The sequence below is a fragment of the Clarias gariepinus genome, chromosome 25, assembly GCF_024256425.1.
Source record: "Clarias gariepinus isolate MV-2021 ecotype Netherlands chromosome 25, CGAR_prim_01v2, whole genome shotgun sequence".
NCBI classification, from domain to species: Eukaryota; Metazoa; Chordata; class Actinopteri; order Siluriformes; family Clariidae; genus Clarias; species Clarias gariepinus.
Window position 1 is genome coordinate 14,085,677 of NC_071124.1, and position 25,390 is coordinate 14,111,066.

General features: G+C 36.5%; 1 protein-coding gene across 3 annotated transcripts; it reads left to right on the plus strand.

Moving 5' to 3' along the window:
• Positions 1–1,640: 1,640 nt before the first annotated feature.
• On the plus strand, positions 1,641–24,895 carry pax3a (paired box 3a). 3 transcript variants are annotated; one of them, XM_053487103.1, is made up of 9 exons: positions 1,641–1,995; positions 2,524–2,759; positions 3,256–3,385; positions 3,689–3,832; positions 15,516–15,715; positions 16,221–16,386; positions 16,739–16,962; positions 21,579–21,842; positions 23,339–24,895. In XM_053487103.1, the coding sequence occupies exons 1-9, from the start codon at positions 1,911–1,913 to the stop codon at positions 23,354–23,356; spliced, it is 1,467 nt and encodes a 488-aa protein (XP_053343078.1). In that variant the 5' UTR covers positions 1,641–1,910; the 3' UTR covers positions 23,357–24,895. The 3 variants fall into 3 exon arrangements, with proteins under 3 accessions (XP_053343078.1, XP_053343076.1, XP_053343077.1); XM_053487101.1 differs by having other exon boundaries at positions 21,579–21,837; XM_053487102.1 differs by having other exon boundaries at positions 3,259–3,385; positions 21,579–21,837.
• Positions 24,896–25,390: the final 495 nt, after the last annotated feature.

A 25,390-nucleotide genomic window follows, 5' to 3' on the forward strand; every position in this document is an offset into this window, starting at 1 on the left:
CTTAATGTAAGCAGGCAAACAAGCTACAACTAGCAACTACAAAAGAAGACTAATAATAATAATAATAATAATCGCAATAATAATCGCAACAACAAAATAATAAAAAAGTACTGATGATGATGATGCAGTTGCACCTGCAAATGTATAAATAATAAAATGTATTAAATCTACATTTATAATCTACAATTTATAGTGATATGCTTGATATTTGAGATTTAGGCTTTGAACGTCACAGGAAAATGCATGGACAGGAAAGGAAATAATAACCGAAGGATGTATGAGTTGTTCAGAGCAATGCGTCAGGTGGATGTGTGGAGAACTGTGCTCAAAGTGAGAATGAACATCCTCTTGCGCTTTTTGCAGCGTGACCTATATAGATTTGCGGGCTTTATCCGCGTCTCTCAAAGCAACCCGTGAAAATTTGACTCATAATTCAGTGAGGCTCTTGGACCCCGAGAGAGCAGGATTACTTATTTAACTGTCGACACGTCTCTGTACAGATTATTCCCGATGACAGCTGACGTATTTGTCACATTAGTCCCTTTAGTGAATAGGACAAACATAAATTGGGAAGCGTTTATCGCAAGACAAATGTAACCGATCGTCATTAAGTAGTGGGGTTATCTTTAATCAAGTGCAAAAAGCATTAGGACCAGGATGCATTGCTGAATTCACATTCCCTGGTGTCTTAGAAATTTATCTCATTTATTCTCTGCTTAAAGGATGTGTACTGTGGCCCGGAGTGTTAAGTAGACATAATGTTGTGCTCCTGTTGTCTATGATGAAAAAGCAAAAGACAAAGCATTGTTTTCGTTGATAGCAGTCTTCCAGTCCAGTGATCGATCGGGAAGTTTCAATGTAGGCCTACAGGAAAGGATTTGATTGACGCGAGGATCTCAATGAGCTTTACAAAAAAGGACCGCTATGATATAAAAAGAGAGCTTGTCCTCAATTCCAGCTCACCTAAAAAGAATTCTCTAAACACAGAAAAACAGAGGAAAGGGGAGATGTGTAAAGAGCGATAAAAGACTCAGATAATACGGTGCACAGGCCTACTGAATGTCACAAAGGTATACATAAATGCCATTCACAACTGCATCCCTTTCTTACAGACAGTTTTAGGGCACTTGCGGCGTCATACCCTGCTGGGAGGCTCGCGTTTTGCTCCTTTCACCAGGCGTCTACTGCGAGTCTACTTTTTAAAACGTCAAGAACTACTGTACATTACAAGTGCAATAACTACACCTCAAGACTGCTGATTTTCGAATATTGTACGTAGGTATTTTATTGCTTATGCGGTTCCCAGAATGTATTTACATATATTCAGCAATCAGGGCAGTGGTAACAAACCTTATGAAATAGAAATAACTCACATAATTTATGTTACGGTCTATTAAACGAATTTTTTTCACGAATATACCGTGGATGCTTTTATCAGTGTCGTATCGCCTTGAACCCTTGAGGTCACGGCACGAGAAAACTTTACATATTTGGACCAATCAGCGAATGCCTTAGGGTCTCAAGACCCTCCCTCTCGCAGCCAATCACAGGCCCCAGTGCGCTGTAAGGACACAACTCTTCAACTGATAAAATGTTTCGCTACCGAGCGTCGACTCAATCCACACAACAAGTGCGTCCAAACGGCTACAGAAAGCAGCGCTGACTTCTGAATTTTTTTCAGAAACAACATCATTTCTCCTAGGCTGGATATCACTCGCTAACTTCTGAGGACTTTTCTGAGTTATTTTCCCTACGAAGTTCCGAGGACGGATTACAGTGACATCTCGTTGACCTAAATGATAACGGGCAAAACCGACACCTAACCTTAAACAGATTCCGCCTGGATCTCTTAATCTGCTGTTAATTTCACCGTTAAGTGACATCGTTGCTGTTCCTTAGGAATTCGGGATATGGCCGCCTTAGCAGGGGGCATTCCCAGGATGGTGCGCCCCACGCCACCCCAAAACTACCCGAGAGGGGGCTATTCGCTCGAAGGTATGACGTTAGCATTACTTCCTTTAATTCACAAGCCATAACTTGTAATAAAAAAAAAAGAAATAATAATTGCCCCTATCTGTTGTCAATGCCTCAAATGGAATGTTTTTACAATCATAAATTGCGAGTTTTATAACATTCAAATGTAAGCAGAGGTTGAATGTATTAATATAAAACTTGGCGAATTCTGGAAGTGACACTTCAGGGTTTTTTTTTTTTTTTACTTTTTTTAAATTAATGAAATGTTTATTTTATATATATTTTTAATAAAGACAACGGCTTATGATTTAATAAAAATGTGCATTAGATTTTATGTTGTCGATTGTTGAAGAAAGTTCTAATTTGGGGATTACACAACATGAATAAGTTTACAGATTTTGTAGAAATTTATAGATTATTATTATTATTATAACAAGTTATAGTACGTTTGGGCTGTATCACATTTGGACTCCTTTATGGTGCTTAAATGATGGTTATTGCAACAACAACAAAAAAATGACAACAACAATTCTGTAATATTTCTTGCAGTTTCCACACCTCTAGGCCAGGGCCGAGTAAATCAGCTCGGCGGTGTATTCATTAACGGACGCCCGTTGCCAAACCATATTCGCCATAAGATCGTAGAAATGGCGCATCACGGGATCCGACCGTGCGTCATCTCGCGCCAGCTGCGAGTCTCACACGGCTGCGTGTCCAAAATCCTGTGCAGGTACCAGGAGACTGGATCCATCCGGCCCGGTGCTATCGGAGGTAGCAAGCCGAAGGTACAACGTTTGTAACTTGATGAGTTCTGGAATAATAGTCAGAAATATGGCTTCAAGATATTTTTGTTATGTTTATTGGAAACCGTGTATACAAAATGGCATAATCTCTTAAAAAGCATAATTACATAATTTGTAAGACATCTCTTAATATCCAGTATACTTGCAATGCAACATACATGTTTAGTTGGTTATAGATTGAAGATATATGCAACTGTTTTTTATCCAAATTTATCAGGTAGTAATGTCCAGTATTTTATCGAAACTTCAAAAAACGCAAATCTTTTAACACTTAGGCCTATTTAAGTTTTTGTCGGACACAAATATAATGTCAGTAAAATAATTCTGTGGAAAATTATGATAAAATACTACTGGGGAGAAGAAAGTAAACTTTTGTGAAAAGAATGAGAGTTCTCCATTTTACCGCATTACTGCAGCATATATTTCAGTTGTGTTGACACCGACAGTGATTCACTGTGCACATTTTATCAATTTAAAGCAGAACACAAGTCCAGACGTGGATAAAAAAATCGAGGAATACAAGAGAGAGAACCCGGGTATGTTCAGTTGGGAGATCCGAGACAAGCTGCTAAAAGACGGCATCTGTGACAGAAACAACGTGCCCTCAGGTACTTGGTGTTTAATTAATTACGCTTTTCTATTTATGTGCAAAATATGAACTGAAGGTAAATAATACATTTATGCCATAACGAAGTAGTTTCGTCATTATAGAAGATAGTACTGTTAGTAGATAATAGTACTAGTTATTAAATAATAGTTTATATGGCCAGTGTGATACACAAAAGAAAGTGTGCTTTAAGTACAAATATTAAATACATAAAAACGTTTTATTAATTACATTAAAGAAGAACTAAACCATATATATATATAGCCAAAGATGATTGTAACTGTGACAACCTGTTGCTCTCCAGTCAGTTCGATCAGTCGCATACTGCGCTGTAAGTTTGGCGGAAATGGAGAGGATGAGGAGGATGATGATGAAGTTGAAAAGAGGGAGCTTGAGGAAAACGAACGACGTGCTAAACACAGCATTGATGGCATTCTGGGAGACAGATGTAAGTTTTTGTTTAGTTCTACTTTTTGACGTTTTGCTGCTATAAATGGGGCTTAAAGGTAATAGTAAAACTGCCGTAATTATTATATTTTATAATATAAACGTGTATACGACGTGTGCTCAGTACATTGACAATAAAACATTATTATTATTATTATTATTATTATATATTAATAATAAAAATACAATAATAATAATAATAATAATAATAATAATAAAGTGATTTCAGTACAAGTATGGCCATTATTGGAACTAGTAAATGTTCTTGACAGTTTATTATTATTATTATTATTATTATTATTATCCAATAGTCACTGGTTGGTACAATGCATATTATGTGTGATTACAATTAGTGCACGTTCGAAACTTCCCGCTAACTCAATCTTGCAATACGTTCAGGCTTCAGTTTGCACATAGCAAATATACGGATTAAACAGCTGAGTGAGCGCTGTTATAAAACTTGCTCAGTTAATTCCTATTTTAACTTGTGAAAATTTGTTCGCTAGATCTAAAGAAAAATACGTGTAAATAATAATATACTCCTGGTTTATAGTTAGAAATTTCCAGGTTAACGTAACGGGCCAAGAAGCAAACTGTGCAGGAATCAGTTAATCAAACATTTGTCCAAGAGCTGCGCGCTGAAAGGCGGCTCCGCGGTGCACAATCGGACACTTGAGGATGAACTTGAGGAAACAAAAGCGCGCGAGTCCATGAGCCTCACGCTTCGCTTTCACGTGCACAAAAGCGTTTCTTTGTGCGCACAAAGGGCGCTGAGCTTTATAAAAATGCAAAGAAAGGCAGCAAAAAATGGCCTTACAAAAAGACGCTGAGAAGACATTATAGACGACCAATGAGAGATGAATTATTCAAGAAAGGGCTTTAATAACGAGTGTTTTCGCAAAGCTCGCGGCATCGTCGAAAATGTGTATTTTCTTCTGCAAAATATTCCCATGGTAACTTTTCAGTGAAAAAAAAAAATCACACTTTAGTGACGAACTAAGCAGAAATATCTTTAGCAGTTAAGCGAAAACAAAAACGAAAGCTATACCCGTCTTAACACTTGTTGACAGCAAATCTGTTAGAGAGTCAGATTTTTCGGTTAATGATAATAAGAATATAAACGTAATATTCAATAAAATATTAAATCCAAAGCTTTTCAAATTTTATTTGAATTTGTATTAAATATACCAAGCAAATGAAATAGTTGTCTAAACGACAGACAAAACGTGCTAGCCATTCAGGCTTTCCATATGTCACTACTTAGAGGCTTCAAAAGTTTCTCAAAGATTAGGCCTATCGTGGATTTTACAAATTATATTTAGTTAGTAACACAGGTTATTAATCCCAGACTCCTCTCTTAGATGTAAAGTGTAACTTCCGCACAGACAGTAATAGCCACTGGGTAATACTCGTTTCTTTTCACAAAAAAAAACCCTCTGTTTAAACTTGGAACCCAATCCAGGCCCCGTTTTTTTTAACCTCAGTTCTCGGGGAGACGAGTGTGCTCTCGACTTCGGGTCTACAGTTAAATCTTGGCGATTAGGTGGGATTGGATCAGGTTTGCGAAAGCACCACGTTGTGCTCTGTGATCGCCATTAAAACCTCTGCCTCTTGATTAAAATCAAGCCTCCTTAATCGTCTCTATTCTTAAAACCCCGCCCTTTCGTCTCCGCCCATGGCGCGCGCTTGCTCTCTCTCTTTTGCATCAATTTCTAATTATTTCAACAAACTAGTCGGGACAATTCTTTCGTAAATACAGAATTGAGTCAACAAAATACATAGACATACACGATTTAGTACAATTAAACAAGATTAGATGTACATGTCAATAACATTTTTAGGCGGATATAAAAACATTGTTTCTTGTCAGTATACAAACTTCTTAAATCTTTTTTGTATTTAACGCATAATATTCTTAAAATAATAATAATAATAATAATAATAAACCTACCTACCTAACTAAATAACTAACTAACTAACTAACTAACTATATATATATATATATATATATATATATATATATATATATAATATAATATAATATTATATATACATAAAGTCATCTGTATACAAATGAAAGTTGCATAAAGTCACATGAAAGTGGTAATTCAACAATCAAACAATTAACTTTTGTCCAAATGCAAATGTGTGCACATCATAAAAGTCCAATCCCTCCTCACTGTGTCCTGAGCTCTACTGACAGACTGTAAAGTTTTGCCCTCTTTTGTCTTTTTAGTTTATTTACTATGAGGTGACTCAGGAGAAGCAGTATTTCACTTGCTGTCTCTTTCAGTCAGGCTTCTGGTTGTTGCTCCTTTTTTATGGTGCTCAATTAAAATCTGAAAAGGGCGTTTTCAGTATCAAGAGGGAGTGGTCTGACCAAATATTGATTAAGTAGGTGCTTGAGTCTATAGTTGTCAGTGAGTAGGCCCTGTTGGCCCACTGCCCCCACTCCTCAAAAACCTATTGTTGGGATCTCTTTAAGTGCTGAGATCAAAGCATGCGCCTTTAAGATTTATTTGTCTGGGAAAAGCCAGGGCAGTGGAACAAGAGACTGAATCATCACTGTACTGTAGGAGTGAAAGTTTAATTCACAAGAAAGTGAACATTTAATTACTAACGTAGTAGATATGGTTGGTTAGGAATTTATTGATTTTGAAGGATGTTTGTATGCGGGAAGTTTTTATTAAATGTTTGTTTAAGCATTTTTGATCTATCTATCTATCTATCTATCTATCTATCTATCTATCTATCTATCTATCTATCTATCTATCTATCATGTATGTATACATACTCTTCCTGCTAAATTATATACTCTAATTTTTTTTGTATACATTAACAAAACAATATTTGTATGTTTTTTTTTAACATATTCCTTATAACATAAGCCTTATAACATATTTAAATAAAGGTGCCTTTTCCCCCTCCATAACTTGATGGCTATGGTGCATATATTAATAAAGATTTTCTTTTAAAGACTAGATTGGATGAGTGCATTCACTCTTTTCCCTTATACTATTAACTTTGAGAAAGCTGACAATTCTTTAGCCTCATTTAGCTAATTAAAAGTAACTAAAGTCATCAAAGAGCAATGGCCCACTCTCTCAGACTTTCATTTTATGGCGGGCAAGAAAAGAAAACTCAGAAATACAAACAGTCAAAGGGATCAAGTTTTTTTCTTCTTTCTTTCGTTTTTTTCCGAAAGGGAGTCCTGCCGAGGCCAATTGAATAAGCTTAGTGCCTTCAGATGTGCCATGGTGAACGCAGTCAACATGTAATAATTAGTTTCATTGAGAAGCATTCCAACAATCTGCTGCCATTCTCCTGAGGCCATTGTCCCTCCCGCAGGCCAATAGCCAGGAAGACAGAGAGAATCAACTGCTAACAAAACATGAAAGAAAGCGAGGAGGACTTTGTTTGTGTAAATAAAGTGGGGGGTGCTGGCTCGCCACTATTCTGGCAAGGATATCACTCAAAAGAGAGAGAGAAAGGCTAAGAAAGCATAGAGAGAGACCCTAATAGAGTGCAAGAGAGAGAGAGAGAGAGAGAGAGAGAAGAATTAAAAAGACAAGCAGTTAAATGAGAATGGCATTTGCGTCACTTATATATAAACTGGAACAGTGAGAAATATGTCTTATAAGCACAACTCCTGTGATATGATTTTTATTAGATACATTTTCAAAGAGCTTTTTTTTAGGGTGAGTAGTTTTTAAAGTATGGTTGTAAATGCTTGATGCATTTTTAGAGTACATTTGTGTACAAAGAGAGGGGAAAAGAGAGAAAAAGAAAGACAGGACTGTGTTCGTGATCAATAAACAAGGGGCCTAGTCTTCCTGCTGGAATGCTTTTCTCAGTCATGACTCTGAAGCCCTGCAGGCAGAGAGAGATGCAGCAGTAAATTCATCCCTGTTCATCCCAGTGTTCTCTCTCTCTCTCTCTCTCTCTCTCTCTCTCTCTCTCTCTCTCTCCATCTATCACTTTTGCTATTTATTTTACATGTGGAATCAACTGAACGGGCAAAACACAGTGAGCTTTACAAATACTTTTATGCTCACAGAGTAGAAGATAGCTTGCATACATTTCAATTTTTGTAGTAATTCATGCACTGCAACTAAAATGAAACTACAAGAATTTAGGTTTAGGGATTTTTTAGGACTTTGTTTTATATCAAAATAAATATTACTAATTGTTGTAATGCAACTTTTATGATCCACTTTAGACTAGGTTGAAATGGCTTGCTTGTTCCACTGCAATCCTATGCTATCAGGATTTGGTATTTTTTTATTAAGCAAAACTATGCAGTTACAACCTTTATAAATGAACGTTTGTACCCTCATTGATTTTTTTTGCAGCAGAGGAAACCACTGTGGCCTGTGAGTCTAATTTTCATTACATTAAGAATTTTTGGGAAGTGAAGTTTACTGGCAGTACTTTCTAAGCATATCACATAACATAATTCTGTCATACTCTTCGTATTTTAGGGCTGTTTCTTTTCTCAACACTCCTCTGTTTGTCTTTTCTATTAAGAAAGTGCTCCTTTTGTGCTTCAACTTAAAATGAAATAAACACACACACACTCTCACACATACCCCAAGTTTATCTGCAAATGAATGCTTGACTCTATGCTTCACTGGTTCTTCTTTCTCTTGTGGCACCAGCATTGTGATCCTCTGATATTAATTCAAAGGACAATTAATGAATGCAGGCAATCTTTGAAGTGGGGTTCTGGGGTTGCGCCCGGGTCTGGCCCCTCTGAGCTGATGGACTCCCCTCTTTTACTCCAAACTTCTCTCAAAGACAATTTGAAGTGGCTGAAAGAGAAAGTGAGCAATGGAAGGTCAAGGAGAATAGGCGCTCTTCTCCATATAGATCTCTCTCTCTCTCTCTCTCTCTCTCTCTCTCTCTCTCTCTCTCTCTCTCACTTGCTCTGTGTTTCTTTGGAAGTTTTAGTGTGAGCAGAGGACGAAAAGAAAAGTGGAGAGGTCAAAGGGGTAGGGGCCAACCTATAAACACACACAATAAGATGGTTAATTGAGAAAAGCTAGACAATGTTGTCAATCACTTAACTCGGGGAACTTCACTTCTCACTCTTATTTCTCTGAGTGATTGTGGAATTTGGAAAAAGCAGTGAGATAGGGAGAGGGAGGGGAAAAGACAGAAAGAAGGAAGTGAGGTGTTTGTGAAAAGCAAAGAAGATGCTAACAAACACTTCTATTCATTAACTGCTAGTTGTTGTTTTTAAAAAAATAGTTTTGCCACTGATACTTTGTTACTAAAAAGTGCCTGAGAATTTTTTATAGACAGGGTTTTTGAGACATACATAGGCAGAATATAAACCATCTGGTTTAAGAAAAACAACTATTTTTGTTTTACACTTAAAATGCCACTGTCAGCAGCTTTTTTTTATTTAAAAATGTTTCTTTTTTTTTAAAGCTTATATGTATGCCATAATTCATTATGGGTTTTTAAATGAAAATAAACCTAAAATAAATCTAAAAACAAAACGCTATTATTAAGTAATTTACCAGGGCAGCAACCTATTGAATGTATAGAACTTTCTTTTAGAAAACTTAATAGTAAATGTAACAGAAAAGGCAATAAAAAGCTCTGCCTAAGGTTTATTTTCTAACAGAAAACAAATAATAAAACAACTCCTATGATAGTACTGTTGAATTTAATGTTGGGTACTGATTAAATGTAACAAGTATCACACATAGACCTGCACTATGGAAGATTAATACGAGACTGATTAAAATTAGTTATTTAAAAATTTTAAAAAGTCTAATTGTTTATTTAGTAAGTTTTTTTTAAGGACACACATATTCATAAATTATGGAAGTAGTCTGTTCTGTTAAATTCCGTTTAAAGCAATAGAGTTTTTTGTGTTTATTTTATCTTTTTGCAGTATTACACGTTGTGGTGTTTGGCCAACTGACTTAAAAAAAAGCACAGGGCTGCTGAGGAAATAACTGTTAAAACAATTTGTTGACTAAAATTATGCAGTATTAAATATACCATAATTTTAAATTGATAAAAAAAACTATAACATCATTCTTTAGTTATATTTCTGTGCTTTAAGAACAATGAACTATGACATCACACCATAATATTTACTGATTATTTTTCAGCACACCCATATTCACACAAAAAAGAGGATTTTAATTTTCAACTTTAATATAAAATATTAGTCTTTACCTAATTAGCTTACAAATGTTACAAAAAATAATTATAAGTAGTTATTCAAAAAATTGGATTGGAAAGTCCAGTGAAATATATAATAATGCATTGAGGGGATATTTTAGCCATTTTGCTACTGACATATGTTAATTTAAGTGTGTAAAATAGGCAGAGAATTAAGTATGAGAGGGATCACCTTATCCAATTTTTTGATCCCCAGAGAGTGTGATCGATGCCTGTGCTGGGTCACAGATGAGCCCTGGGTCACTGACTAAGCAAATCCCTTCTCTGTTGGCACTGAGGGTTAAAATAATGTTTTGCATCCCAGTAAAAGGTAAATGGAGCTTTGGGAATAAGTTCTTCATGGGCACAGCAAATATTTGTTCATGCAGGTTGTTTAATCATAAAAAGTAGATGGAAAAAACAAACAAACAAACAAAAAACACCTTACTATTTCAGGCAGTGTATCGCTATTAATTAAGCATTTCCATGCTGTAATGCCTATTTTTGTGTAAATATAACACTATTATGCAGATTCATGCTGTCTACATACTTTCCCTACAATTTCTCCTCTGTTAATGCATTAAATCAATTATAATATATTTTCTTTCTTTCTTTCTTTCTTTCTTTCTTTCTTTCTTTCTTTCTTTCGTAAGGGAAGCATTAAACTTAAATGATGAGATTCACTCTTGGGTCTTGTATAATATTCTTATTAGTATGTAATCTTGTAATGATGAGCCTTAAAATATATTGTCTTTACTTATGTCCCCCCTACATTGTTTGTCTTTTAATTGTTTTCTGTTACTCCGTCTCTCTCTCTCTCCAGTAGTGTCTCTTTAGTAGGTCAAATGCCTCCCCAGTTCCTCCCTCTTAACTTCATGCCAGCCGCAGATGGACTCATAATCAGTCTCTTAACCATTCTTTCCTCTGCATCTGCTGGCCCTCTATGTACTCCTTAATACACTCCAGCAGCGGCACACGGGCCCAGGAGCCCAAAGGGCCAGCGCTCCTCCACTGAGCAAATAAATGCTTCATTTGTCTCTTCTGCCTTTTGTTTTGTTTGCTGAACACATGTCACTAGCTCAATTACCCTGCCATTTAACTGCCCCTCAGGAGGAGATGGCTCTCCCCCTACTAAGAGCTATAAACGGCCCAGATGGTTATGCTCTCTCTCTCTCTCGCTCTCGCTCTCTCTCTCTCTCTCTCTTACTCTCTCCTTCCTTTCTCTTTTTGCTTTATTTTTAAGTTTTGTTTTCCCACCCTTTATCCAGTGATTTTCTTGTCTCTGGATATTAATACTGCTTTTCAGCATTTCTGTTTTAAATTTGGGGAGTTGGCCTGTTCTGCAATGTAACTCAAACATCGTTTTGCTGGCTCAATCACTCGGGAGGTTTAGATCTTTTTCTTAACATGTTTACTGAGAAAGTGTGACACCAAGTCTCTGTACGAGTGTGCATAACCATTAAAAGGGTTGTGTGTATGAGAAGCACATTACCAGACAAACACTGAGTAAACACCGCAAAAACTGGCACTCCAGTCATGCTTCCAATAGTAACATGGCAAAGTTAACAAAGTCCCCTCCTGTTGCCATCACCACCGAATGTTGTGCTCATGTTGCTATTTGGATCAGTGTGGAATTCTGTCTGCCCCAGTGCTGCATTCTTATGTCTGCAGGTGGACCCCCTTTCAACAGAGTAGTTAGTTCTCTCCCTCTCTCTCCCTCATCTTTAGTCCTATCCTTCCATTCTGATGGAGGGTTGATAAATAGTAAGGCTGTGTTTAAGTCTATAGAGTTTTTTAACAGTTTTCACCCTTTGTGAGCTGTGTAGTTCTCTCTCTATCTCCCTCTCTCTCTCTCTCTCTCTTTTTCTGTGTGTGTGTGTGTGTGTGTGCACACTCCAGGAGTGACTGCTCTGAATACAAATACCCTCCTCGAATAGAAGGCATGCACCTTGTGTCAGATTAATGAATAGCCTTGCACTGTGGCAGCGGGGGAAGCATTGTTATTACTGCCTACACAAACACAGCGAGTGAGCCTGCATCTGCTGTACCAAGCCAAATCAGACTATACAGTGGGACTACTTTCCCCTCCCAAAGAAAAGAAATAAAAAAATAGTTCTGTCTGGCAGCACAACTTCATTTAAAAGCCTAATTTCCTTTTCTTTTTAAAAGTCTGGTGGAATGGAAAACTCCATTTATCTTTGCAGCTCTCTTAAGTGAGCTGTCTTACCTTGATTTGGAGACATATGAAAGACAAAGACTTAAAAAATAGAGAAAACATAGAGATAGAAATGTAATAAGATAGACTCTAATATTTGTAATAAGAGTTCTTTCTCCAGGTTTTGTCTGGATCAAGAGCAGTAAGTGATGAAGTAGGTGTTCTAGTGAATTCCTGGTTTTGTAAGCAGGCAAAAACTCTGTAGGGAACCAGCCAGAACTTCCTGTTTCTTGGTCTGACTTCCTACTAAACTCCATGCTAACACGCTGACATAAACTCCATCTGGCATATCATTAGTCCATCAATCTATCCATCCATCCATCCATCCATCCATCCATGCACCATCCATCCATCGTTGTCACAAATTCATGTTTTATTGGAAGTGAGAGCGGGTTTACCACAGGTGGCATTGTAAATAAGTTGATAACTAATGCCATTTTATAACATTCTCTTAATTAATTATTTAGGCTAGTAGGCTTAATTTTACATAAATTTAACTTTTTATGTATTTGATTTTACACAAGCCTTTGTGTGCAAGTGTAAATGGCAATACTAATATGTGAAAAAGTATCTAATTAACTAATAAAAAAAACAAGAACCACGCCACCATCTCTGTTCACTCTTATCTCTTAGTCAAGTACATTTTGTTGGCATGACTATAAAATAGGCCCAGTATGACCCAGTATATCATATGCGATTTATCCATATTAAGGGAGCTATCCAGAAAACAGTCAAATACATTTATATATAAACATTACCTTATTCGCATTTAAGCTTCCCATCCACATGTAAACCCCCTGGCGATGGTGAAGGAAGGATCGGAGCGGCCCCCTGCTGTTCCCCCATTGGCCCCCACGTCCTGCCCCCATTGTGCCCCCTCATGCCTCCTCCCCCGCTGGGCAGGTGACAGCGGCCCTGAATGCCCGCCTGCCCAGCTCTGATGGATCCTACAGATGGAGCGTGGAAATCAGACTCCAAAGCCTTCAGCCACAGGCTTCTCCATATAGGCCAACAAAAGACTCCCAAATAACTCCCTGAGAAGAAGAGAGCAAGAGAGGGAGAAAAAGAGAATGGAGGATGACAAAAGTAACAGTGTCATTTACTATTAACTCACAGCCCATGATGGAGTGTTTTTGCCACAGTTGCAGATAATAAAAACTTGGAGAAGAAAGACGAGAGAGAAAGGGTCAAGAGAAAGACAAGTATTGAGCTTTAAACGCTGTAGTTATCACTTAGCCTCTTTTCCAACTGTTGCTTTCCACAAACATTAAGGTTTTAAGTTGTTTTTGTTTATGAGCTGAATAAAAAGTAACTGCACTTGTATTACAAAAAATGTATTTCTTACACGTCTTTGGGAAACTATCAGACCTCTAAAACCCAGTTGAAAAGAATAACATGCTTTGCTATGTCCTGCTCTCTGTCCCTTTCCTCCTTTCCAGTTTTTTCCTTGCTCTTTGTCATACTCTTCTTTCCGCTCCAGATCCTTATAAGATGCCTAGCGAGACCCATGCTGGAAAAAAGTAGCAGCATTAGCTGTGTGGCCCAGCAGCTATCCTGTTATCTATGCTTCTTTCTTGCTTTTAATTAAAACTCGAAAAATAGGAATATTTCACTCTTTCTTTACCCTTTAAAAGTTTCATTATGTATATTTTCAGTAAATTTAATTGCTTATTAAACAAATACTAATTAAAGTAAATACTTACAAGTTTGTAAAACAAGTGTGCGTTTAGTGTATGCTAATGTTAGAGCTGCATATCTTATCAGTATTATTGCTAGCTAGCTATAAAATTATCAGCCATTTGTTAGCTAAATTTAGATTTCATAGCTAGGTCATTCAGCTTCTGAGGTTTATTTTATTACTGTCAGAGATAACTGTCAGTGTTAATTATTGCATCACTTGTGTGAAAAAACCCACATAAAGGTTTTAAGTCTATAATAGAAGGTGACAATGATTTACATGTTATGGTGTGCTGGATATCCTATAGTTCTGTAATTTTGTAATTTAATTTTTTTATTTGATTTGAGACCAAATGTGTTAAAGACAGCATTTTTATTATATTTATTTATTTTTATTTATTTTTCATTTTTACAAGTTAAGTATATTTGGGCACAATTAATGTGTGGCTGAGGTTTGGTTTAACCATAAAAAAGGAAAATTAAAGTTAACTGATTGATAATATTAGTGCCATTTTTGTGTACCTTTTTGTATGGGGGAATCATGTTTAAAGTAGTAATAGCACAAAACTATATATGTTGTTAAGAGTACATCTGTGTGCAGATTGTGAAATAGTTTAATTGATTGTACTGGAGACATTTAGCAAATACATATTTTTTGATATGATCAAGAGATTTTATTAGAGATAGCTATGAGCTATCATAGACACTATTCCCAAAGCTTGGTCATCTATTCTTGCTCTGGTGAGGTCAAACCATAGAGATATGGAGCAAATGAAAGAAAGGAGTTAGCGAAAAGATATGGTTGGTGTCGGACGAAACAGATGCCATGTTTGTGTGTTGGAGACTGGGGATTTTGAGGCGTATTATTGCACAATAGCAGGCTGTTACGCTAGTTAGAGAGGCCTAATCATTATTTGATAGAGAGCCCCATCCACGCCTCCTTGGAGATGCTGAGCTCCAAGCTCAAGGTCAGTTTGAATGACCCGTGAATAAACACTGTCCCAAACTTACAGCGGGCACACACACACACACACACACACACATGTGTGCATGCAGATGCAAAGTATTCAGCAATATTGTTTGATAGAATCAATTATAACAACTGTTGATTCTGTCCAATAAATCTGGAAGTACTGATAAAGTCTATTTGCACACTAGTAGTTTTAATATCTTTGAGTAGTTTTGTACAAATTGTTACATTTTGCCAGCATAGATTAAGAAATTGTTCTGTGATTAAAAAAAAAAAACTACTCAATATCTGTAGTGTATGTGTAATTTTTATGGGCAATAATCAGATGTTTTAAATTTATTTAATTTTTGTAGGTCAAATTATACCTCTTGCAAGACATATTTTATTAGAAATTATATATATATATATATATATATATATATATATATATATATATATATATTCATAGTCTTATGACTAAAAAGCACTTTGTATAATCATATATTTAATTTCATTTTCTTTTATCATTGTGTTTTTTCATTTTAATGTAACTTTTTTGTTATTTTGTATTAAAACAATCGTTTCCCTCACTCTCAATGCAAGCCTGACGACTTAATTCAGATTATTTATACCTGTCATAACTATGCAATGTGTGTGTTTTAGCAAGTCATTCGGATGAGGGTTCAGATGTAGACTCAGAGCCAGGTCTGCCTCTGAAGAGAAAACAGCGTCGCAGTCGTACAACATTTACTGCTGAGCAGCTTGAGGAACTGGAGAGAGCTTTTGAGCGCACACATTACCCCGACATCTACACACGAGAAGAGCTCGCTCAAAGGGCCAAACTTACAGAAGCGAGAGTGCAGGTACACGCACACACACACACACACGCGCACACACACACACAGCCAAAATGCTGCTATTTATTAATTTTCATTTTATAAATGGCTTTATTTAAAACAAACAAAACAACAATTAAACACACAAACAAACAAACTCCTTACCCAGTGATATCAGTGGCTCGACTCATGATTTAATTGATGTTATGCATTTATTTATTTATTTTTTGCTTTACACAAACACTTTCATTTACACAAACAGCCTTTCACACATATGCTCATGTGCTTACCCCAAATTCTACGTACATGCATGCACAGGCACACACACAAAGTTAATGTCCTATAGTCTTTTAATTTTTTTTTAGAGAAGAACAAAGTATGATTTATGAATGTATAAATGATACATGAATATACACATACAGGATGCATTTTCACAGTTAATGTACTTATTGGATCAAAGAAAGAACCTAGATCAAATATATCCTTGCAAATTTGGTCATCAAATTTCTTTCTGGTTTATTGGTTTGGTTAGGTATGGTTTAGCAACAGAAGGGCTCGCTGGAGGAAGCAGGCCGGAGCGAATCAGCTAATGGCATTCAATCATCTGATTCCTGGAGGATTCCCACCATCAGCTATGTCAAGCCTACAGCCTTACCAGCTTCCTGAAAGTCCTTACTCTGCCTCCTCCATCCCACCAGGTGGGTCAAATGCCAGATTTAGGGCTAAGTCAACACATCTAAAAATTTAAACACATGGTTCTTCTTCTCCTTCTTCTTATATTTATTAATATTATTATAATCATCATCACCACCATCATCATCATTTAGCATTTAGACAATATATTTTTGTCAAATGCAAAATTAGTCAAAAATATTGTAGTGTTGTCCTTTCAATTTGCCAAGTAATTAGGCAATTTGGGCTGATATGAATAAAGAAAAAAAATTAAGAAACTTTTGTAACATGAACATGGCAATTCCTGTATATGGCAAAGATGACTTATGTAATTATGTGAATATAGCCTAACATTTCTGTTTCCTCTTTTTCTATTAGCAATGTCAGAACAGGCCAGCACGGTTCACAGACCCCAGCCTCTTCCACCAACTTCAGTGCACCAGAGTGGTCTGGCCTCTGCTTCAGGAGCCCAAGATGCTACTTCAGCCTACTGCCTCTCTTCAAGCCGCCACAGCTTTTCAGGCTACTCAGATAGCTTTGTGCCTACACCAAGCCACTCTAACCCAGTGAACCCAGCTATCAGCAATGGACTTTCAACACAGGTTAGTGAGCTCTTTCTGAGATAGAATTGCCTGTATAATGTGTTTGATTATTTGGTAGTGAGAATTATTAGCTTGCCTGCATTTTGCCTGCAGAGGGCATAGTTATGACTGGACATAGGAATCAAAATTTCTGTTCTAAAATAAATTTTAGAAAAGATGATGGTATAGTCATGTAATTTTAAGTAATGTTTAATTGTGGGTAACTTAGGTTTAAACTTGTCAAAGAAACTGTTGTAATAAACACTTGATATGGAAATATATCTGATCTTGTTAAACTATGTGTCTTGGTTAGATGTTATAGTTTTCCACCTTCGTTTAAGTGGATAATCAAAGTTCTATTAAGTGGATAATCTTACCCAAATATGGTACTTAGTGCCTAAAACTGCTGGTGTAGTCATTAAGCCTGTGCTAATTACTTTATTAGTTTGGCTCCTTATCTCATACCAAATTTGCCATTAGGACAATTTATTAGGGCTCTAAATCTATACCCATAATTCTATAAAGCTGCTTTGGGACAAGTGACAATGTCTGCTGTTAAAAGTGGTGAAAATGAATGAAATCTAAATTTTGGGGTGGGATACCAGAGCCAACCTAGTACTAAATGATAAATTAAGTACGTTGGGACTCCAGAGCATATAAAAGAAAAAAAAAAAACCTTTGTCCACTAGCTATCATGGTTACTCATATAGTAGCAGAAAGTAAAGAGGGTGAAGGTTGGAATGGAAGTAAACAAGTGGCAGAAGGGATAGTGATGAAAATGAGAAGTGAAAAGACAATTATGTGATTACACACTCGTCGGTTGCTATCTCCCATGGTGAGCGCCATGCTAACAAGCGGAAAATGAGCAGCTAAGCACCTCACAGGCACCTCCTGCTCGATCATATGCATGATACTCTGGAAGCACATGGGGAAGTCTACTATGTTCTTGTTAACTTTAAAAGAATTAAACAAAGACATTAGTCTTATACTGGGTAGCACGGATGTTGTGTATAAAGGTTGTCAAAAATGATGCATGTGATTCTGTTTATTTAGAGAAAAAAAATCTCATGTGACTTTTTTGTGACTTTGTATAAAGGTTTGTGACAGAGAGCATATGTGTATGCTCTAAATATACAAATCCAGAAATGCATTTATAATGCTGTTCATTGTCATTGCATTTTGTCATAGTTGGGTCTAGCAGCGATTGCCATTGTGTTATGGGCATTTTTTTGAAACAGATAATTCATTGTTGAACATAGATGAAATAGCATTGAAAAGTTGGAGTGTAAAGTCTTCAGTATTGACGTTAACCAACCAAAACCATTCTTCATGTGGTTATATTCACACAGAAAATGGTATTGCCGTTAGTGAGTGAGTAAGTAAGTGTGTGTGTGTGTGTGTGTGTGTGTGTAAGTAAGTGAGTGAAAGAGAGAGAGAGCACTGATAAGTGGCCCCTTAAAAGCAAGAGCCGCTGGACGTTATGATGAGGGCACAACTCTGTGTCTGTGATTCTAATTATGGAATGTTCCAGGCCCTTAATTGATTGAAATGAGAGAACTTATCCATCTTATCCACTCATAATGTACTGTGTAATTTATGCTAATGACTTATTTTACTGCTTAATTGTTTCATTTATATATTTATTGAGTGGTATAAAATAGGACAAAGCACAGACTGAAAAGGTTTGAAATAAATATTTAATTCACACTACAGAAGTTTCTTAAATAATTTGAATTGTTAAATATTTAATAGTTAAATATAATGTTTATTATTTATATTGATTTTAGTTCTAAACAAAATAAATCAAATGAATATTGCTTTAAAAACCAAACAGTCTTTTTTGTTTGTTCTGAAACTCCATTCAGACAGTTTTAATGCTGTGCTTTAAACTTTTGTAAATATTACAAAAGATTAAAATTAAGAAACTAAACAGAGATTCATGACAATATATATAAAACTCCAGTTTGGCTCTAGTGGGCCATTTGTGTAAATCCTGTCTGCATGTATTATTGCATTGCGTGTGTGTGTGTGTGTGTGTGTGTCAGTGAGTGTGTGTGGGTGGGTGTGATTGGGAGTAAAGAGGTTAAGTAGTCATGTGCTATAGCATGGCTCAGCTCACTTGCCCATGGGTAAAAATCTCACACGTCTGCTGTATAATCCAGCACATACCAGCGTTCTGTTCACACCAGGCCTGCAAAAACCACCCGCATTCTAATGGGGTAGCACATAAGCTCCAGAACCACCACAAACCAGAGACACCGGATATACATATATACACATTCATTACAATTCACATTTTTAGGCTTATGCCCATATATGTGCATAAATGCATGCACATTTAACAATCTCTAAATTTCTAATTTATATATATATATATATATATATATATATATATATATATATATATATATATATATATATATATTTATATATAAACAATAAAAAAACAAAATTCAAAGCACTATATGAAAACAGAACTTAAAAAATTATATAAAAAAAAAAAAATAGATACTCTTTTCTTGGGCAGCAGAGATTATTTTTGATCTTGTTTTCCTGAGATGATCTTCATGAGAGCCAAATTGATCATGGTGCCTGATGGGTTTTGCAAATGCACTTAACAATACTTTTCTCACAAGAACTATTCAGAACAGCTGACCTTCACGTCTCAAAATAGAACCTGGCTACTGTTGTTGCTGTTACTTAATTACTTAATGCCATATGTGTCATTTCACAGTGTTGAAAATATCTAGTATTGCACTAGAATGTGGATAATAAATACAAACTTTTGACCGGTACTATATATAGATGTATCAGTTACAGTTTACTTATTTAAATCTTCACTCTACTTTTGTCACCATAATGAAAATGCATGTTGCATAATACATAGATAGACTGGATTTAGCTTTCTACCATAATAATGCACATATATTCAAAATAATATGTTATGGGGAAGTTTTTTGTCAGCAAACTATGTGTGTGCTCTTGAAGGGGGCTTGAAAGTTCAACTCACATGTAGACATGTCTCCCCCTGCAGCTAGGTGAATGAGGCTTTTTAACCTCCATGTGGTTTCCATTTGTAAAGCATAACACATCAGCATGCTCCTCTCACACACTCCGGATCCTTCTGACCAGGAACCTGTAAATTACCTACTGTCAGTTTGAGTGTGAATGTGTGTGGCCTCTAAGGTGGGAAACACATCACTTCAATTTAGTTAAGAACAGGTTGTACTATTTTTTATTTCTTAAATATAAATTGGTTTTAAAGAATTATAAAACATTAAAATATAATCTAAAAATGTTTTTAAATGTAAGTTTTATTATATAAACTAAAAAAATGTGCTCTACTTAAAAGTTAGAAAAGAAACTAATTAAAATAAGAAACATAATTTTATATGTGTAAAATTGTGATGTTTCTTGCTCATGTTATACATTTTCTGTGCTGGTCCAGCTGTTTAAGATGAATCACTTGATGGATTTCATGACTCTGCACAGGTTGTAAAACTCTTAAATACATGCATTCATTCAAGTAGACATATAAACCACACACACACACACACACACACACACACACACACACACACACACACACACAAACACACATGCACGCACGCACGCATGCACGCGCACACACACACACACACACACACACACACACACACACACACACACACACACACACACACTATCCTTCTGTCTCTGTTGGACATGCCAAGTTTAATTCACTTTGTTACAAAAAGACCACAGATCATGTCTCTCATTCCTTTTTACTTCTCCGCAATTTTCTTTCCTAAATGATACACTTATATAAACACAAATATACACACACTAGCATAAGCACATATAATAATTTTTAGGAAAGTCTTAGCAGGGTAAAGAAACACAATTCCCAAGCATGCTCTCTCTCTCTCTCTCTCTCTCTCTCTCTCTCTCTCTCTCTTTCTTATATGGGAAATGACTTAAACAGGACCATGTGTGTGCTCGGATGGAGAATAATCGGAGTCTTATGGACCATGAGTGAGTGTGTGCTGGTGATCTCAGCTTTACCCAGACTGCTTTTCATTAATGATTAGCGGAGCGAGAGAGGGAACCTCCCTCAGAGCCAGGCCAAGCTTGGCTCATCAGTGCTGGCAGTGAGGGCCCTCTGGCACTGATGCCACAGTTAACATCCCAGCTTACCTAATCTTGCTAACACTGAGTTAAATGGTTGAATTAGATATGAAGATGATTCGCCAGTGTCCCGCCAGTGCTTTAGACATTGTGGTTACGGTTTTATTTTATCAATCCTGGTTGGTGAAGACAGATGATTATGTGGTAAATGTTTTAATTCTGCTCTGGACTGCCACAGTTTTTGGTGAAGATAAAGGTTATATAAGTATTAGTTATTATAAATTTGAAGAACTAAGTCCCTGTTTAATCTTCACTAAACCGGAAAGCCAAATAAAATGAGAATAATATGTAATGTAAATGGATACCTTATATATCTCATTATGTGAACTGGTGTCCATGTAAAATCCAATGACTGTACTGTAGACTTTTCTATCATGCCTTCCTATATTTATGGTATTTAATGTAATTAATAATTTTTTTCCTTCTATTCCTTCTCTTCCCCCCTTCTGTTTTCCTCTCTTTTTTCTCAGGTGATGGGACTGCTGAACCCGGGAGGTGTGCCTCACCAGCCGCAGGGAGATTTCTCTCTCTCCCCTCTCACTGGTCCTCTGGAGCCCACTGCGGGCATGGCTGCCAGCTGCCACTCATCACAGAGACTGGAGTCTCTGTCTGGGCTGGCCAGCATGCCGTCTCTCCCCAGTTCACAGTCTTATTGCCCACCTAGCTACAGCTCACCAGCCTACAGTGTGGACCACATGGCACCATACCAATACAGCCAGTATGGGCAAAGTAAGGTGAATACCACTACTGTTTGCTAGTGTGTGTTGTCTGTGTCTGTACTTAGATCTGAGTAGTGCAGTAACTGAATCTATTCATGGCTTTTCCATAGTACTTACTTTGAGGTCCATAGGGGTATAATGTGAGTATAGACTTTTAAGAAATTCGGAAACAGAGCAAAGAATATGTCTTCACCCTCTTACTAAATTATTTATTATTATTATTATTATTATTATTATTATTATTATTATTATTTATCATTTTATTTTTAGCATGATAAGAATTAGATATTTTTTAAGCAAACATTCTAGCAGTTTCATTAAGACATTCCATTACATTTTTATGCCCTTTAAAATAAATGGCATGTTATAAACCTTTAATTTTCCCTCATAACTACATTTGACTAAATACATTCAAATTAAATAATTATTTAATGACTTAATCTACTGTACTATTTACTCTGGAGTCAAATGTTAATTTTCCATCAGTGAAATGCAGACATCGGAGTTGATAGGGTTATTTTTTGAAATGCACTTGAACCTGTCCAGTGAGTGATTAAGATTATAATAGACTCAATTTAGGCAAGGAACAAATAGGTGGGCTCATGGGTCACAACCCAGCATGCGTGACCTTTTGTGACCCATGTGATGAGTTCGCCTGTCAACCTTAAGAGTCCATAAGCTGGCCATAAAATGACCTCTATGGTAACAAAGATATAGCTCATTACACACACAAGTAGACACATGAAAGCAGAAATGAAAAGAGCAGTCAGTTGTTCATTATGTGCACACACACACACACACACACACACACACACACACACATACACACACACGAAGGCAGAAAGGAAAGGCGAAGCCATCACAAAGTATGTTTGACAGATCCAATGAGAGGATCGGAATGGTACAGACCACATGTTGAAGGCCTTATATGGCACCATATTGGAATAATTAATTTGCCTCTGTCAATGGCCCATGAGGCAAACCAAGAATAGTATATTTGTATAGTTTAGTTTTTACGTTTTCGTTAGTTGGCAAATGTTGGTGTGCGCATGTGTAGAGAATTGAGTGGTGTTTGTATGTGTGTGCATTCAGAAGGGGGTTGAAGAGGGCTTTAGCAGGAGTAAAATAGCCTATGGCAGGTCCCTATTAGAACCATGTGTTTCAGTCAGAGGTCAGATCCTGAACTCTTATTGATTGTTGGTCGTACTCCAAACGTCACTTGGTAGAACTGTACAGAGTATTGTAGCACTGAGCACGCTGCCTCTCCTGCACACGCACACACACACACACACACACACACACACACACACACACACACACACACACACACACACACACAGACACACACAAAATTGTACCCATCCTGTCACTAGAATACACCATGGCCTTCTACATTCAAAACCTCTCATATTCATGACATAATACCTCCACCTACAGGCTGTCATGTGCCATAAAACTGTTACTAAAATACTCACCACCACCTTTGCTCTTCATTTTTTTTTAAATCTCAGGTGCCTTTCATTATCTGAAGCCCAATATCAGCTGAGCAGGAAGCAGCAAGCAGGAGAATAGAGGGAAAGTTCTGGATGGTCTGAGAAAAAACACCTGCTCTTCAACTCTTCTTCTGACCTTTGACATCTATTTCCAGGTCCATGCCTACCCCCAGTTGCACCTTCTATCTTCTCTCATTCTGAGTGGTTCAGGTTTAGTGTGGATAATAAGGACCAAAGGCCCCCTGTGGTTAGTGTTCCATTCTTTGACGTCAAATGTCACCCAACACAAAGCTCACACGACCATTCCCAAAGACTGCCATGTAAGCAGTGAGGGAGATCAGGAGGTGGACAATGAGTTGAAAAAACAAAACAAAAAAAACAAAACAAATGAAATTAAAGACTGAATATTTAATCTCAAATAATCAGCAGGCAAAAGTCTAGAGTCAGACAGGTGAAATGCTTTCCTTTTTGAGGCAAAACCTGTAACTTTACATTGTCATCATGAGAACTTGTTGCTTGACTTGTGATGTGTTTGGGGAAATAAGGGCTGTGTGTATCATATTTTATCAACTTCATCAACCTGTTTCACAAGTGTGTGTGGGAGAGAGAAATAGAAAGGGTGGTCTAGCTCCTATGCCATCAACTGTGTGATGGGATTTCGCTTAGGCCAGATACATGAGTGTCACCCTCACCCATACAATTACCGTATAGTTAAAAGTGGACACCGATTCCTTAAAGCAACTCAAATTCCATTGTGTGAAGATATTTGCCATGGAAGAAAGGGAGGTGGGAAAGATATAGTGTATGAGAGAAAAAAAAAAACACAAAAATAGCACAAACTGAAATCCAAAGAAAGTGCAATATACACAATTTATACCTCATACACCAGACTCCTGATGTAATAATACACAAGTATATTGTTAAGGAGCAATAGGGAGAAGTTCCTAATGAACCTTATAAAATGCTACAAAAATAGCACTCAGATAGACATCGTGGACCTTGAACTGGAAAAATGTCCATTCAACAGGAATGCTAAATCTTATGCTCCTAATGCTGTTCAGACTCAAAACTTGCCAGCGTGTTCTATAATGTCTCTTAAATTATCAACACATTCCTGTCAATATTAAGATATTTTATTCTTAAAATCTTAGGAATAATAAAATTGAGGCAAAATAAAATTGGTGGCATAAAAGTAACCTTATTTAAAATAGGAACAGGTTAAAAAAAATACAAGATGGGGGAAATTCCAAATTACAGAAAAAACTGTGTACTGCTGCTTTTCCTTACAATAAACCATGTAAATTATAATACCTAATTGAGGGGAAAAAAAGACAAGACAGTTATTTTTTTGTTTTACATTAGAAATATAATTATAAATTTTCCCATTTCTGAGTTAACTCATTTGTACATGACTGTCAAAGTGAGAAAAAAAGTAATGTGCCTCCAACACGCCACCTGTTTTTAAGTCTAAAATTCCATGCCGAAGGTTATTTTTTACATCTGCTTTTTATACCTATATGTTTTTTTGTTCTTTATGACTGCATTCAATTGTTGTTGCAAAATGTCTTGTGTCAAATGCAGCACTATTTACTATTTATAAGAAAAAAAATAAATAAAAAAAAATCAAGCTTTGGTCTTGTGGTTAATAAATGTATGTTTATCTTTTGATTATTGTTTTCTCTTTCTCCCTTCATTCCTCTCTAGTGCCTTTCTTTGTTGGTCAGAATAAACAACACATTAATTTAGTTATGCTTTATCATGTTTCACATTAACATTAGTCCATAGCCGCATCCAGCTCAGCTGTGTATGGGTATACTTATTTGATCTTATTGAGAATTAAAAAGACAATTGGCGTAACATAGAACAATAGCTATCAGGTTCTTTCCAGCTGAGTGCAGTGACCCTCTGTGCTTTAAAGGGAGTGCATAAATATATCTTGTTTCATAAACACTTCTGCTTGACAAATTCCTGCCCTCAGGGGAGTGTTTAATGGAGTTAATGAGGAAAGCAGAGACCTGTAAACCTCTGAAGCACCTCAGAGAGTGGACAGGGAGACACACCCTACTGAGA

Excerpts from the sequence above, each read along its gene's own strand:
- pax3a (XM_053487101.1), top strand. The coding sequence starts at position 1,911 with ATGGCCGCCTTAGCAGGGGGCATTCCCAGGATGGTGCGCCCCACGCCA. Across the intron at positions 3,833-15,515 it reads TGGCATTCTGGGAGACAGAT|CAAGTCATTCGGATGAGGGT; the intron begins GTAAGTTTTTGT and ends TGTGTGTTTTAG. Across the intron at positions 21,838-23,338 it reads ATACAGCCAGTATGGGCAAA|GTGCCTTTCATTATCTGAAG; the intron begins GTAAGGTGAATA and ends TTTAAATCTCAG.